Source organism: Diadema setosum, chromosome 18 (assembly GCF_964275005.1).
Source record: "Diadema setosum chromosome 18, eeDiaSeto1, whole genome shotgun sequence".
In the NCBI taxonomy this organism is placed as follows: Eukaryota; Metazoa; Echinodermata; class Echinoidea; order Diadematoida; family Diadematidae; genus Diadema; species Diadema setosum.
The window spans coordinates 10,475,253-10,492,369 of record NC_092702.1 but is presented as its reverse complement, the minus strand read 5'-3'; the positions used below and the strand labels follow the sequence as shown (position 1 = coordinate 10,492,369).

General features: G+C 37.3%; 1 protein-coding gene across 2 annotated transcripts in view; it reads left to right on the top strand.

The window, feature by feature from the left end:
* The window catches only part of LOC140241547 (uncharacterized), an 84,426-nt gene extending 74,327 nt beyond the window's left edge, over positions 1-10,099 (top strand). For both annotated transcript variants that reach the window (XM_072321283.1, XM_072321282.1), the window contains 2 exons: positions 5,905-5,992; positions 7,511-10,099. In XM_072321283.1, the coding sequence (XP_072177384.1) occupies positions 5,905-5,992; positions 7,511-7,651 (229 nt within the window). In that variant the 3' untranslated portion in view covers positions 7,652-10,099. The remainder of the gene's footprint in view (positions 1-5,904; positions 5,993-7,510) is intronic.
* The last annotated feature ends 7,018 nt before the right edge of the window (positions 10,100-17,117 follow it).

The window sequence follows — 17,117 nt, the reverse complement described above, 5'->3', positions numbered from 1 at the left end:
TTAAAACATGCCCAAATCACCCAGCCTACACATCATTTACATATTATGAATATTTAGTTTTAACCTTTGTTTCCTTATTTGCATGTTTTGTTACGTTGATTTTGTATATGAATATTTATGTTACAGCCCAGATTTACATGTAAACCCATGCCAAATAATGTGAAGAATAAACTGGCTACAAGTTAGTTAGCCAGGGGACTCCTTCCAAGTAACACATGTGTGCTGCCCTAGTCTGCTTTTAGTGTGATGAGTGCTAGAGAGCTAAAGCAAACCCAAGCCCTACATAAGTAATGTGTTAGAATTTTATTCACTGAAATATCAGAACAAGGCATGTTATAGTTAATGATGTGAACAGATATTACCTGTGTAGGCCTAATTAATAAGTATCAATTTACCACTGAGAAAAAAATGTGTTCTGATGATAGAAACCCAATTAGGGTTCTAGATAAAACTGAAAGAGTGAATGTTGTTGGCCTATGTGGAAATAATTGACTTGAACAGATGATTTCTTGTGTCTTTTCTCCCTGTAGATGAACAAGACATTGCATCATGCATGGTTGCATTGTATACGGTATTACTAAAATAAAAAAAATATATAAGATAGCCTCAGAAATTGTTGGAATCAGTTATTAGACTACTACAGGTGTCACATTATTCAATTCAGTCTAGAAGACTGGAAGTGATCTGATTCCCAACATTTTTGTGTGTATCTGTGAAATAATTCCAGTTAACCCTATTCATATAATATGTAGGCCTAAGCCATACCAATGACCAACTTTCTAACCTATTCAGTGCATGCGTCAGTTGTGAAGAAAATCATCCACAAGAAATGTTACAACTAAGTCACATTTGAAATAACTAGTCAATGTACCCGTGGAGTGCTAGAAATCCTCTATGGGGATTCCCCCACAAATGGTCAAGGTCACTGGGTCAATGGAGGTCAAATAACTGTTTTGCGCTACTCCTTGGTCCGATCTTGGCCAAACTTGCTGGAGCTCGAAGCTATTAAGTAGGCGTACACCTGGGAATCCCCATATGAGTAGCAGTGCCGTATATAAAGAGAGTCTGGCCAACTTGGATTTTGGCTTATGTGTTTTGAAGCCTGTGATTGGTCAAAAGCTGGTCCCGTGATCTACAGGCGATATGTCGTTACTGAAGTGCGCTCATACGCAGTGCCCATTGTTAACTACGCCTTATTTGGCTTGGTTATTTTGTTACGTCTGAGTGTAAAAGCTAACCCTGTAACGCGTAATACGCACGGTAGCGACATGGCGTCCAAATTAGCAGTTGGCCAGACTCTCTTTATATACGGCACTGATGAGTAGGACTACATAGCGCCCTCTATCGGGTGTCTGATTATATTTCTGGGGAATCCCCGTATAAGTAGGCCTACATAGCACCCTCTATCGGGTGTTTGATTATTGCAGCTGACGAAGATTAGAAGTTATTTGACCTTTGACCCCAGTGACCTTGACCTTTCCAAAAATGAATCCCTCAAGGGCAATTTTGTGGTCAACCTGCATCCACCCACTAAGTTTGATGGAGATTGGACCAAGGACCTGGGAGGAGTAGAAGAACAAACAGACAAACAGACAAACAGACAAAGGTTGCTCGAATTATAGTATGATATGACAAGTTGTACCGGTAATAAAAATGAACTATTGGTTAGATCCAATGTAAGTTTAGATATAACATGGTATGGTACTTCTCTACTTGTGTTACAAATCTTTGAAGATCTTTTAAAAAACAAAAACAAAAAACAAAAAACAAAAAACAAAAAAAACTTTGGGTTTGCAATGAAGATTGCATTTCTTGACAATGTGCATGAAAAGTTTAAGATACTTGTATGTATTAAATTACATGTACATGTAATAACACAACTCGTTTGTGATTCATGTAGTTGTAATCAATAATTGAGATTTCGTTGATTTTTTTTTTCTACTTAGCCCGACCAGACGCCGTGCAAAGCACGGCAGCTATTGGGCTGTGTATACATGTACCTGGAGAAGTTTCTACGTACACAGCCCAGTCGCTGTATAATACTTAAGTAGCCCGGCGTCTGGTCGGGCTACGTAGTACTGTACCGCGTTCACCTATCCCGCTGTCGGTAAACTCAATGAAGAATCTTGTAATGGCGTTTGATGGCTTTTAGGATACGTAGCCTACCGAGTCTTCCGACGATAGAACTAGCTCTCATGAAGGACATATGAATCAGAATTAGAGGAGTCCTTTGATTTTAGGTTCGCGCTCTCATCAAATGTAAACACAACGCGTAGTAGCTAGGTCCTTACAGCATACAAGGCCCAGGAAGATCGTACAGCAGCTCGAGCTGAAGCACTGCGCACTGTGTATTTGATGCGAGTTATAGCAAGTGAAGTGCGGCCAGCGTTCGCCGCGCCCACAGGCACAGCCAGCCGTAGAGCTAGCTAGCTGCGTATACTGTAGCTAGCTACGTATATAACTACTAGTAGTTCCACAGCTCAGTCGGCATGTTGGCTTGTGTTCGCTGTAAGTTGGCTTGATGTCCGCAGTCAACAAGCAGTATTTCGCAATTCAAATACGTATCGCCATCGTATCGAAGGATTTTTTTCCAGAAAAGTATGTTTTGTTTTTCGCTTTTTAAAGCATTTGAGAAGACTCTGATTTCCAAGATATTTTGACATATGTTAATTTACATATCTAGCTTTCATTTTATACCCAAAACACCTTCTCTTTTGCATGTTTTGCACAACCAAACACTCCTCACCAGTCCCTTTAAACTTCGAAAAAGATTGTATGTACAGTCTGACCGTGACAATTTGGTCATGTCAGGACTGGCGCTCATGGAGATGGCCGGATATGGGAGACTTGATGTTTAAAGGCATTACTTACCATTTGCAAATGAAACAAAAACCCAGCTTAAAGTGCTTCAAAATTGTTCTATAATGTGATTTAGGGGTAGAAACAACCATGTAAAAATATGAATCAGTATAGTCAATGTTAAGTATTGTTAAATATACAAAATGTAAACAATAGTTATAATAAAAGTGTTTCTAGACTAAACCATCTACATTTATGGTTTAATGAGAAAAGTAGTGATATCTCCTTATATTTTAGGTTTTATTGCAAAATTTTTATATTGTAGGATGTTTTGGGTTACAACTGACCTACACATATGCATCAAATGTGATAACTCGAACATTTTTAAAATCACTGCTCCCAGTGGTAAACTGTACCTTCAGTACAAGTGGCTGCCTACCCAATGGTAGCTATACATACATGTAAATATGTATCAATTTTGCATGAACGTATCACATCCTCGTCAGCTTGTCTGCATTCAGAATTTTCTGATGATCTGCTCAGTGAACGTTTGCCTGTACCATGCCCCGATTTAATGAAAAGTTTTCTGTCCATGTTCATGCTGTGATTTGGGGGTAGTGAATGTCTGAATGCATGTTATGTATTGATGGAAATGTGATGTGAATGTATTCATGTATATATGTAATTCATATGAGTTTGTACAGGAATTTTAGGTTAGAATCCCCCTTTCCCCGTAATTATTAGATTGAAATTTAGAATAAAGAAATAGAAATGTCGCTGTGGCTACTGGTATGCCTCTGCCAAAATGCATGGTTCCTCTAGTAGGTCTATAGTACAATGTCTTGAAAATGTGTGATGACAGTTTCACATAACTGGCAAAATACTGAAATGACAGTTTTGTCACAAATGTGTTGAATGTTCACTTTCCTTGAACTAGGTTTGCTATATTGTCTAAGAGTGCAGGTAGGCCTACATGTATTTGGGGATTTGAGGATTTTTACTTGACTTTTGACCCTTTTATAAGTTTATGCATCGCATAATTTTCAAGGTATGAAGAAAAAGTGTAATTTCAGTATTGAATAGAAAAATTTGTGCATTTTAGCCTGGTCTTTGACCCTATGACCCTAACATGCCCAATAGAATCACTTTCAGGTAGAACACGCATAAATATATCAGTCAAACCTGTCTATTGCGGCCACCCAAGGGAGACAAAAAAAAAAACATACTGAATTACTGGCTTGGCTACGGCTCCATCGGGTCTGTGGCCGCTATAGACAGGTTACAATCTACTGTGGGAAACTAAATTTGTGGCCGCTGGCTGCGTTAGACAGGTGGCCGCTATATTAATATACACAGGGTCTTTAAACAGGGCTTCTGTCCCGGGGGGGATTTTTCAGTGGCCGTTATAGACAGGTGGCCACTAAGGCAGGTTTGACTGTACTAAGTTTCATGATACCTGAAGTCACTTTCAAGATACGGAGGAAAAAATGAAATATAGCACTTTCATTTGAGTTTTGACTTTTGACCTTTGACCTTTTGGCAGGAAATTTCCCAGAGAATCTCCATTTGGTAATACAGGTTATTGTATATATTAAGTTTTGAGAAAAATCCAAGTATTGCATGAATATGAGGGAAATGTGAAATTTTGAGGAGTTGACCTTGACCATTGACCCTCACCTTTGACCCATGACCGCTAAATTCACTAGATAATCACTGCCAGTCAGTACATGCATACGTTAAGTTCTGTGAAGATACTTAAACCATTTGTGAGATAGAGAAAAAAGTGACAATTTTCAGCTGGCCTTTGACCTTTGACCTCATGACCTGAAACTCTCTGGAGAATCTTTATTTGGCAGTACATGTATACATTAAATTTCAAGAAAATTATATCTTCAGGCATTGCGTAGATATGGGGGAAAGAGTGAAACTTTGAGCATTTGACCTTGACCTTTGACCTTTTACCTCTTGCCGACTTCAGTCAAAAACTACTTTGATTGCCCCATCATACATCATCCTTAGACCAAGTTTGGTGAAATTTGCTTCATCCAGTCTTGAGTTATTGCATAAATGGATAAATTCTAGGATTTGACCTTGACCTTTGAACTCTGGCCGATTTTACTCAAAAACTAATCAAGTAATTGCCCCATCATACATCATCCTTGGACAAAATTTGGTGAAATTTGCTTATTCCAATCTTGAGTTCACATAAACAGATACAATTTCATGATTTGACCATGACTTTTGACCTCTTGCGGATTTCACCCAAAATCTAACCAAGTAATTGCCCCATCATTCTATATATATACTTGGACCAAATTTGGTAAAATTCCACTCAATATTACTGAAGTTATCGCGTAATCAAATGGGGACGGACGTCCGCGTGTGGACAGACGGACAACCCGAAAACATAATGCCTTTGGCACCCTTTGGGCAGAGGCATTAAAATTACGGTGAGATCGCATCGGGATAATAGAGAGATCCGGATTTAAGGGAGGCCGGATAGGAGAGGTTGGACTGTACCTGGAATTGAACTTGGTATATACATGTACATGCATTGCCACACAGTAATTATGAAGGGAGAGTGTTGGGCCTTGGAGTCAAAGTTCTAGTGAATATGCTAAAATTTCACCTGTTTTCTATATTTTGAAAATGGCTCAAAGTATTGTCATGAAAATTGTCATATAATTACCAGGTAATTATTTTTTTGCCAATCATGTGAAAGTGTTGTCTCACATTGGCAATATATGGTGTACTGTTAACTTATGGGGAGAATAATGCGATATGGCAGAGGCATATCTGCCATAGTGACATTACTGTCTTCTTGTTTTGTTTTTTTTTCTTTTTTGCATGGTGAATGCTGGCAAATAAAATTAGCGATGCGAAACTGATAACTTCTGTTTGAATGTAGCTATCATAATGGAGTGAGAAACAGAAGCACCCTGGCTGACTCAAGGAGTTATTTGGACCTCCTGGGTTGACTGTGCACAACAGCTGAAATGCTGTAGTATTTTAACACTACTCATACTGATATAGACTTGTGTCTGTCAGTCTTCACAATTGTTGAGCATGGTAGACAATCATGTCTGTATTCTTGTTGGCCCACAGGCCTGATGCTCCTTACACATACAGGGAGGATGAACCCCGGGACATTGGTTTGACCTTCAGTGCCATAGACAAGCACCTCAGAAAGAGAGTAAGTCTCTTTTCCAAGTCTGTGTGATTTGCTTGTGATGAGTACATTTTTGTTTTTCTCTCCTGGGGCCCCAACAGACAAATAAATTAATGTTCAAGTATATTTGACTAATCACACAAAGGAGCCACAGGTTGCTAGCACCATGGCCTGAAAGGTCCATTTTTTAGTGGAGGTACCAAGAAATAGGTATCAATTTCAAGACCCGACATTTGCCAGAAGAGCGTGAAATTTTAAAGGGCATTTGGGGGGAGGGGGGCTTGTTCAATATGGTTATCACAGGGTGAGTGGCAAAGCTTCATGCAGCAAGTTCATAAGCTCTTCTCCCTAGCTACTGTCTGGAATTTTCTTGCAATACATCAAAAGGGTCTATCAAGAAATTTGTCTGGTTGGTGCAATTTGCCAGGATAATAATTTGGTTTGCAGTATTTTGAGATTAAAGGAGTAAAATGAATAAGTAATGTAACTTACTACCTTTGTATTATCTAACTGCAATCTGATGTGTATTATCACAGTTCTTTGATCAATAAATATGTTTGGATGTAGGACATTTCGTGTGATTAATTGGACATGAAATTAAAGTTCATATACTGTACTAACTACTCATCTGAGGAAAAACCACATGAAAATCTTATTTGTGACTCCTTTTGATGGGACAGCATATTTGTCATGTAACAATAATGACAACAATGATATCACAGACCAGTGCAACAAGTAGTAAGAGAAGCTGATTAGCTTTCACCACATCTTTACTGCAGGGAGATATCAAAATGCTCACTTGTTCAGTATAGGCCTACAATCTCACTGTCTCTCAAAAAGGCAAATGAGGGACTGAATATCTTCTGCAGTCCATGCACAAAAGAAATGAATATGATTAAGAGCTCGCTTAGGCCTTACTATGCTTACTTGCAAGTCGAGAGTTATCCATTTTATAACATATTCACAGAATGTATAAATGGTGTCCTTTTTCAGTATTTCTGACTTATTAAAAAGTCAATTTTACTTCATGAAACAATGACCTTTTTTGTCATGACACTCTGCAATAAATTTTTATGCTCAAAACATAAAGGAAGTAGAAAAGAAAAGTAAATATATCACATCCCTGCCCTTTCCTCCATGTTTCCTCTCTTGTCAAACTGTTGCTAATAGGCATACAAAAGACAATCATTGTTCTTAGGCCATTGTGCAAGGTGACAGTGTAAAATTTCAGAACTTGTATTAATAAACCAATTTCTGTTATTCTATAATTTTGGCATTTAGGTACACACACACACACACAAAAAAAAAAAAAAAAATGTGTAAATCAATGTACACATGTTACTGTAGTATGCATTCATACTTTCATGTACAGTGTATGTACATTTGTTTAGTCAGCTTTATACGAGTGCATCTTTATACAACGTAACTCAGTCCAGCTGATGAGGTAAAATTGTATGTTGTGTTGATAGTAAAAAAAAAAAAGAAAAAAAAGAAAAAAAAAAAGGTCTGTTAAGTACAGATGGGAGTGCTTACATTTTCCAGATTGATTACATCTATGTGCGGTTGACTGACGACACCAAACTTCAGGACGTCTCACTGGTGGATGATGGGAAGAGAGGACACCAGGCAGCGTCAGACCACATAGGTGTCTCTGCAGTCATTGTGCCTTCATCAGTGTCATGAGTACTGTCTATGGCAAGCCACAGGATCCCTCCTACTGAGTATCTTTGCTCTACAAAGCTTTTTGCATTGATATTCCTTATGTGTGCCACAGTACAGTCATTGTAGAGTGAGAGTCCAGAAATTGCTATTGCGTTCTTATTCATGTTTATAATCTTTGCTCACCCCAAGGACTGAACTGAAAGACACATTTTGTTGTCTTAGATACGGATAAAATGGTAATACTGATGAAAAGAATTTGATTCAAGGTTTTATTACGTTAATGCATATGTCAGGAAGATAATTTCAGTTTCACTGATTATTGAACTAATTATATTACGGTACTACTATCTTGTGAATTGCTTAAAAATATGTACAAAATGCATTATCTGTGTATGTTTTCACATGGTGTGTATGTCTTTACATGATATGGATGAGCATATTCTGACTGGAAACTCCTGCAATATGAAACGATGTAGCATCAAGTAAAGTTAAGTTCTTCTTAAAAGTACCTTTTATAATAATATTACTCTATAACGTGTCAGTGACAAGTAGAGTTAATGTACTTTTCATGCTAGCACCAAACTTGCGATCATCCAGTGTCCATGTCTCATATCACACACAGTGGGGCTAGTGCAGTAGTAAAGTCCATGTAGACAGAGATATAGATGAATCTTAATGCCTGATAATAGAGTGATGCTATAGAGCTTGCATCACACACAAGGCAGTGCATGCGCTACAGTACATTTAGACATAGAAACGTTACATGCCCAGTCATTGCATGCCACCCGCATCGAAGACATCCCTCTCCAACTGAGCAACCCCCTCAAAATGTCACACTCACCTTCACGTTCAGGCTTCCAGGAGAGCATAAAATTCACAGCTAACAACATGTCCAGTCTCACGTCACACACACTCATGCATAACAGTGCAGTTTACAAGACAGTACATGTATATGTAGAGATAGATAAGCATGGCTAGACTACATGCCTAGCTGGACACTGGAATTGTATTGTCCTCGTCTTTTGCAGGGGCAATATATGATTCTACTTCAAGCAATAAATGTTGTATCCCCTTCATGGCCAGTCCATATCATATCATTATAACACAGTCTTACAAAAAAGCAATCTGTTGCAATATTGTTGCTACGTGGATTAAATATAAAAGTGAATGAGTATGTGCTGCAAAAGTATGTGTATTGTGATGTCAGAGGACTGCGATGGTGCAAAACTGTGATGTTGCTATAAACCTGATATGGATTTACATAATTGATGATGTCAGAGTGCAATATCCAAAACTTGTCGACAAAACTTGCACACCCAACAGCAATGGTATACAGTATTTACCACATGTCATGTGACTAACAGTCAATCAATCGGATAGCAAGAACCTTTATTAGGTATTGTTTGATTAAACTGTAATATAGTAAACTAGCATTTCATCAAACATTGAAAGGTTTTCAGGCATAATGAAGTGCTTAGGTTTGCTGACATAACTTTAACACCGATATCTTTGTGTGGACTCGCATCACGACACAGCACATGAACATGTACTGCTGTAGACTTTCAGCAAGACCTTTATTGTGTACCAGTCAATCTTTCAACATAGTTTCAGTCCATCATTGGACACAAGGTGGTGCTGTTACAGTTAGCACGATTGCAACTTTTCCCTTTTAACCCATTGAGGACGAGTCCCGAGTTTACCTGGGCAGATGTCTATGGGAAATGCGTGTTGAAGCAAAATTAGTCCGTCCTTGATGGGTTAGACATTATTAGGTGATCCGAGTATCCTCTCGGATCACCTTCTGTATCTGTACTGATTCTTTGTTCTTCTTCTTTTTCTTCTTTCTCCGCAAAAATTGTGTATCGCTAATCTCGGCGAGTAATCTTCCTATCAATGTCAAAATTATACCATACATGTATCATGTCCCAAAGACGATCCTTCTAATAAAATCATAGTGATTAGTCGACCGTGATGTCACTATGACGTCATTATATGAAAACACATTCTCAATCATATCTCTTTAATGGAATGAAAATTTTCAAAGAAATTTACGTCACATATATTTCAAGTCAAGCGCATTCTACTCATATAATCAAAGTTCATATTTTCTCTTAAAACGTGCGCGTACGCGCGCGTTGAAATATTTGTATGCTCAAATCGAGCTCAAATTTTTTTTTGCACACGTTTCAGACCAATTGGAGCATTTTTTGAAAAATTCAAAAAAATTGGGCGGGCGCGTACGCGCGCGCACATATACGCACGCACAGCTAATATGCAACTGTAATTTCCAGTTTTTTCACACTTATCGGATGTCTGAAATGTCAAGGAATATTTCTACTAAGTTTCAAGTCAATCCGACTCAATATGACGTCACACGGGCCCGTCAAAGTTGAAATTCCGCGCGCGCGTCAATGGCGATATACAGTGCAACAATGCAAAAAAAAAACGCCAATTTTAAATCTGATTTTACTCGTCAGGATGGACGGTGACCCCCCATTTTCTTTACATATTCTGAAAGCTGATGAGTTGTACATGTCATTTCATGGGTTGGCGATGCTGGAAAAATGATAAAAAGATATCAAATTTCTTAATAAAGTAAAAAAAGTAAATTTTCAAAATGACGTCATCGAATTTTAAGTTCACTCAAGCATATCTCACTTATTCTTTGTTGATTTTCATCCAAATTTCAATATGTTGTAGCTTATTAAATGGTCTTTCAGTCATATAATAACAACATTTTGATTGGATGACGGCATCACCTCGTAAAAAGGGATTAAAAGTAACATTGTCAAATTTGACCAGTTTACGTGTTATCTCTATGGGAGTGCAGTTTTTTGGAAATGAAAACTGACATGACTATCTTTATCGAGCACTAGCTCACTTATGCTTCGGTGAATTTCTCCCATATTTTAGTATATTGTAGCTGAGACTTTGGGCTATCATAATGTGCCCTTCGTTTTTTCATACGGAGTCGGCATCACGTCCAAAAACTTGGTTGAAATTAAAGCTTAATTTCGATGTATTGAAATATGTCTTTGTTTCTGCAACTTTCTTTGCAATAACTCAAGAAAAACATACGCTATCACCACCATATTTTGCACATGTTTAGTTCACGTCACGTACATTATTTCACAAAATAACAACTACTTGATCAGACTCCATCTTGGGTATGTAAATTAGGGTCAAAGGTCATAAATGTTTTATCCGGTATCTTGGTGAATACATGTCCTATCTTTACCATATTTTGCACACGTAAAGACCATGTTACAAGGATCATTTCACAAAATAACCACTTTTTGCTCAGATGCCATCTTATCTGTGCAAAGTGGGGTCAAAGGTGATATGTACTTCTTCCTGTATCTTCGTTATGACGTGTTATCTCTATGGGAGGGAATTTTTCTAGATGTGAAAATTGACATGATTGTCTTTATCGACGACAAGCTCACTTACCCTTCAGTGAATTTCTTCCAGATTTTAGTATGTTGTAGCCAATTTAATACTCCTTAAGTTTTGTTCTGTCAAAGTTTTAATCGGATGATGTCTTCACCTCGTGGAAATGGATATAATGTAACCTTGTCAAATTTAACCAGTTTACGTGTTATCTCTAGGGAGGGAATTTTTCTGGAAATGAAAATTGACATGACGGTCTTTATCTAGCACTAGCTCATTTAATCTTCGGTGAATTTCTCCCAGATTTTAATATGTTGTAGCTGAGACTTTGGGCTATCGTCGCTATTCGCTCCATCGTTTCATACGACGCCGAGATCACGTCAAAAAACTTGGTTGAAATCAAACTTATCATCGATGTATTGAGATATTTCTTTCTTTCTGCAACTTTCTTTGCAATAACTCAAGAAAAACAGCCCCTATCATCCCCATATTTTGCACACGTTTAGTTCATGTCACGTACATTATTTCATAAAATAACAACTACTTAATCAGACGCCATCTTGGGTATGTAAATTAGGGTCAAAGGTCATAAATGTTTCAACCTGTATCTTGGTGAATACATGTCCTATCTTTCCCATATTTTGCACACGCAAAGACCATGTTACAAGAATCATTTCACAAAATAACCACTTTTTGCTCAGATGCTATCTTGGCTGTGCAAAGTTGGGCCAATGGTCAAATATACTTCATTCTGTATCTTCGTTATAGTGTATACCGAATTTGGTACCAAAGATGGCAGACCTGACTCTCTTTTCTAAATGAGAACCCAAATATCACACGGCCAATGTCTCTAAACACAGATGAAACCTATATGGTCATGCCTATTGCGATCAGGACTCGAATCATTGATTTAAAAAAAAAATATCGGATCACCTAATTTGTCAGTCTTGACAAATTCCGAGTCTAGTTTACCACTTGCAGATGAAACAAAAACCCAGCTTTTTGCTTCAAGGTAGTTTTAAAATGTGAGTAAGGGATGGAAACAACCAATGTCAAAATGTTAATCTGTATAATTAATGTTAAGTATTTATGATATACAAAATGTGAACAATAGCTATAATAGAATTGATTCTATACTAAGCCATCTACAGTAACGGTTTGAGAAAAATAGTGATACCTCCTTATACACTATTTTAGGCTTTATTCCAAAATTTTTCTATGGTAGGATGTTTGGTGATGCAACTGACCTACACATATGCATCATATAATAATTACAATACTTTTATAAAATCACTGCTCCCAATGGTAAACAAAGCCTTTAATGAAAGGTTCTACCCCATAATAGCATATTGTGGCGTGTTACAACCCGGGTTAGTCCATGGTTAGTCAGAGACCTCGAGATGATCAGGCGAATGTCCACACATGTCTCAGTTTAGGAAGAAATTACTTTATTAACTTCATGCAGCACTTCTCTGCTTACAGACTCTATCCGAGCGAACTGTTCCACAGACTCTCTCAAACCTAGTTTATATCTCTTTCTCATGTATTTCTTCCTGTCTTGCTTACCTGGCATGAATTTGCCAGTAACTGCCACATGGTCAGCCAGGCCAGACACATGGCTCAGACAGGGAGCTTTACATGAATAAATGTGCTATAAAACTAATCTAGGTAGGGGACAGCCAGGGTCAGTGGACCTCCTAACAGGTCGAGTGAGAAGTTGCCCTACTCAAGTATGTTAAAGTCTTGGGTAGGCTTTCTGCCTAATTCTGGGCACAACACTATTCCCCTCTCAGAAAAAGTGTATTGCCCTCAATACAGAGTAATCTGAAAGGTAGACATTGGAAAAGGAAGAGAGAGAGAGAGGGGGGGGGGGGAGGGAGAGAGGGGCAATTATGCTGTAACAACGTAATAAGACCCAACAGCTGCATGACAGTTTAACAAAATAAAAATAATCTAGTAAATGCTGAAACTCACCAACTACAGTGTATACCATGCAATCATGCTATTTACACTAAACATATGCATACACATCAATACACCTGGGAAATAAGGCAATGTCATTTTAAATGAAGTTAACTTAACATGAATAAGATTGCAAATCAAAATACTCGTTTGTACATCTACATGAAGCTGGTAGACCGACCACTACACCGTAGACAAAAGAGAGTTGATGAGTGAGAAAGGGAAGGACAAGCGATTAGAAGAAGGGGGAGAGAGGAAAAAAAAAACAAAAAACTAGAAATGTCGCTATGGCGACTGATGCCTCCGCCATAATGCATGATTCTCCCAATAGGCGTATAGTACAATGTCTTCACAATGTGTGATCCATGACAGTTTCACATAACTGGCAAAATATTGAAATGACAGGTTTATCAGAAATGTCTTGTGGGTTTGTTATAATTTTCTATAAAGAGTGCAGGTACACATATTTGGGGAATTGAGAATTTTTACTTGAATTCTGACGGACCCTTTTTGTAAGTTTATGCATTGGGTAATTTCCAAGGTATGAAGAAAGAGTGTAAATGACGGTACAAAATAGATTTTTTTTTTTTTTGGGGGGGGGGGGGGGGGAGGGGCATTGAAACCTGGCCTTTGACCCTTAAACCTTTGACCTTCTGGCTCGAAATATCCCGGAGAATCTCCATTAGGTAATGCATGTATCAAGTTTTGAAACTAATAATGCAAGCATTGCATATACTAGTATATGAGGGAAATAGTAACATTTTGAGGAGTTGACCGTGACCTTTGACCCCTGACTATTGACCCATGACCCCTAAATTCCCTAGATAATCCCTGCTAGTTAGTACATGCGTATATGTACCAAGTTCCACGAAGATACATTGAACCATTTGCGAGAAAAGTGATATTGCAACATTTTCATCTAACCTTTGACGTTTTGACCTTTGACCTTATGACATGAAACTCTCTCTGGAGAATCTTTACGCAGTAGTACATGTCCACACCAAGTTTCAAGAAAATACCTTTGGGCATTGCATAGATATTGGGGAAATTGCAACATTTGTAGTATTTGACCATGACCTTTTGACCTTTGACCTCTTGCCAATGTCACTAAAATCTACTCAACTAATTGTCCCATCATACATCACCCTTGGACCAAGTTTGGTGGTTTGGTTTGGTTTTATTTCCCGTCATAAAAAGCATACAAATGAAATATCTTTACAAATATACAGAGTTTACAGAAATGCAATGTTATACAAACTATACAAACAAGAGAAAATTAATATCATTAAACGGTACGAGTATGAGTTTACAAACAGCGAACCGAAACAATAATAACAAAGACAAAGTGATAGATGAGATAGTGGAAAAACGGCTGGAAAACCCATATTCAGCGACACTGGTCTTCCATGGGGACCAGAAGAAGAAGAAGAAGAAGAAAAAGAAGAAGAAAAAAAAATATATATAGAAAAAAAAAAGTGGGAGGAAAGGGGGTAATATCGTCTTGTAATAACAATAATGATATTCAATATTATCTTCTCATTCAAATTAAAAATCGATATACAAATCAAAATAATCATTAATTATACAAACATCATACATGACAAAATCTTTGAATTGTTCATAAAATAGACACCATTGAGTCTTATTCAGTCTAATTGTTTAACAATAATCGCTTAAATGTTACAATTGTTGGGCAGTTACTAATACAAATGGGAAGACTATTATGCAACTTTATACCTCTATAAAAAAATGTGCGTTTACAACTATTTGTTCGAGGTTTTGGTAAAGGAAGATTGTTGTATCGAAAATGATAGGGTTTTTCAACATATGATATATTTTCTTGCAAATAACTGGGTGTTAAATTTTTCAAAACTTTAAACATCATAATTTGAACGTGACGAATTTGACGAGTTTTCAAAATTTCCCACTGTAATATTTCATGCATGGATGATACGGAAAAATGAGATTGTGGCTTAATCTTTAAAATGATTCTTCCTGCTCTATTTTGAAGTTTTTGTATTTGATCAAGAAGTTGCCCACGTGATGATTGAAATATAACATCTGCATAATCTAGATGAGGTAAAATAACCGTTCGATATATCAAATTTAAATATTTTCTACTGATAAATTGTCGTAAACGACGAAGAAATGAAATCATGCGACCAACCTTTTGACACAAATGATCAATATGAACATCCCATTTAAGTTCAGCATCAATATAAAGGCCCAAATATTTCACACTCTGTACTTGATTTATCACATGGCCTTTTATGCTAAGATCCAATCTATTATACCTTTTAATCATATGACGGTTCCCAATGAGCATACTCACAGTTTTTTCATAATTGATTTTAAGTTTATTTTTGGAAATCCACTTGTCGAGTTTCAGAAGCTCATATCGCAAAATTGATTGAACTGTACGCGGGTCTTTATGAGAAACATATAAAACTGTGTCGTCCGCATACAAATGTACGCTACATAAGTCGAATACAGAAGGTAAATCGTTGATAAATATAATGAATAGCAAGGGACCTAAGATAGATCCTTGAGGCACCCCCAGCTCAATGGGTAATTCTTCAGAAAAACAATTTCCTATACTAGTAACAATCCTCCGATCCGAGAGATAGCTTTCAAACCATTTAAGCGAGGTGCTACTGATCCCTATTTTACGCATTTTATTGAGAAGGCATTTTACATTGACCAGGTCGAAAGCCTTTTGAAGATCGACAAATACGGCACCTGTATACATTCCTTCATCCATGGCTTTTAACCACGTATCCGTGTCCTTAATCAGTGCTGTGGAAGTAGAATGATTAGGACGAAAACCCGATTGTTCTATTGTGAGTACATCATTCTGATTCAAATGCTTAATCAACTGTTTTTGTATGACTCTCTCAAGGATTTTGGATAAACATGACAATATAGAAATTGGTCGGTAATTATTTGGAATCGATCTGTCACCCTTTTTATGTACAGGAATAATTTTACCAATCTTCCATTTCTTGGGAACGATACCAAGGGTTATGGATTTATTAATCAAAAATGTTATAGGTTTAACAATTTCATTCTGAGAAATTTTCAAAATATGTACAGATATACCATCTAAACCCACAGATTTCTTATTTTTTAATAATTGTATTTCTTTTAGAATATCTTCTTTACTAACAGTACACAGTTTGAAAGGATGATTGACACAGGTATCAGTAATTGAATTACAATTTTCAGGCTCATTCTCAGATGAATCAGGGATCAGTCCAGTCGCAACATTAGCGAAATGGTGATTAAACTGATTTGCCATGCTCTGGCACTGACTGGGTGGAGGCTGGGAATTGGAACCTTCCTTTGGTAATAATGAAGCCAGTATTTTCCAAGACTTGCTGGCGTTTTGTTTCTTGGTTAAGTGTTCAGTATAATAGCTTCTTTTCGATTTTTTAATCAAGGAGGTTACTTTGTTTTTCAGAACACGGTACATTTTCCATTCAGTTTCGTTTTGGGACTTAATAGCTTTTCTTTTGGCTAAGTCTCTTTTTTTCATAAGATCAAAAATCGAATCATTAAGCCATGGGGATTTATTTGCACGCACTCTCTTAGTTTTAAGAGGCATATGCTTGTTAACAACGTGAAACAAAAGCTTTTCGAAATTTGCAGTAGCTTGATCGATGTCATTCTCCTCCTCAACCTCCATCCAATTCATCTGAGATAGATCAGACAAGAACATTTCAATGTCAACACCTTTCGATTTTCTGTAAGTGATATAATTCACGCCTGATTGAGTCTGATGGGCTTTCCATACAGGTAGCTCATTGAGTGGTCGCTTACACCATTGTGTATAACACCAGAAGACTTTATCATTTCAATACTGTTCGTTAACATATGATCGATAAGCGATGCAGATTCATGAGTGATTCGGGTGCATTCAGTAGTGTTAACAAAATTCAGAGAGTATATATCATTTATCCGTATATATCGTTTAGTAGTACAATCACTAACCTCCTTTTGAATGTCAAGATTTATATCGCCCATGATAATGAGGTGACACTCAAGACTTTCTGTAAATTCCAAAAAATGTTCATATTGGTCAAGAAGATCACTTTTAGAGTTTGGAGGCCGATACCAGTTGACAATCACAATAGGT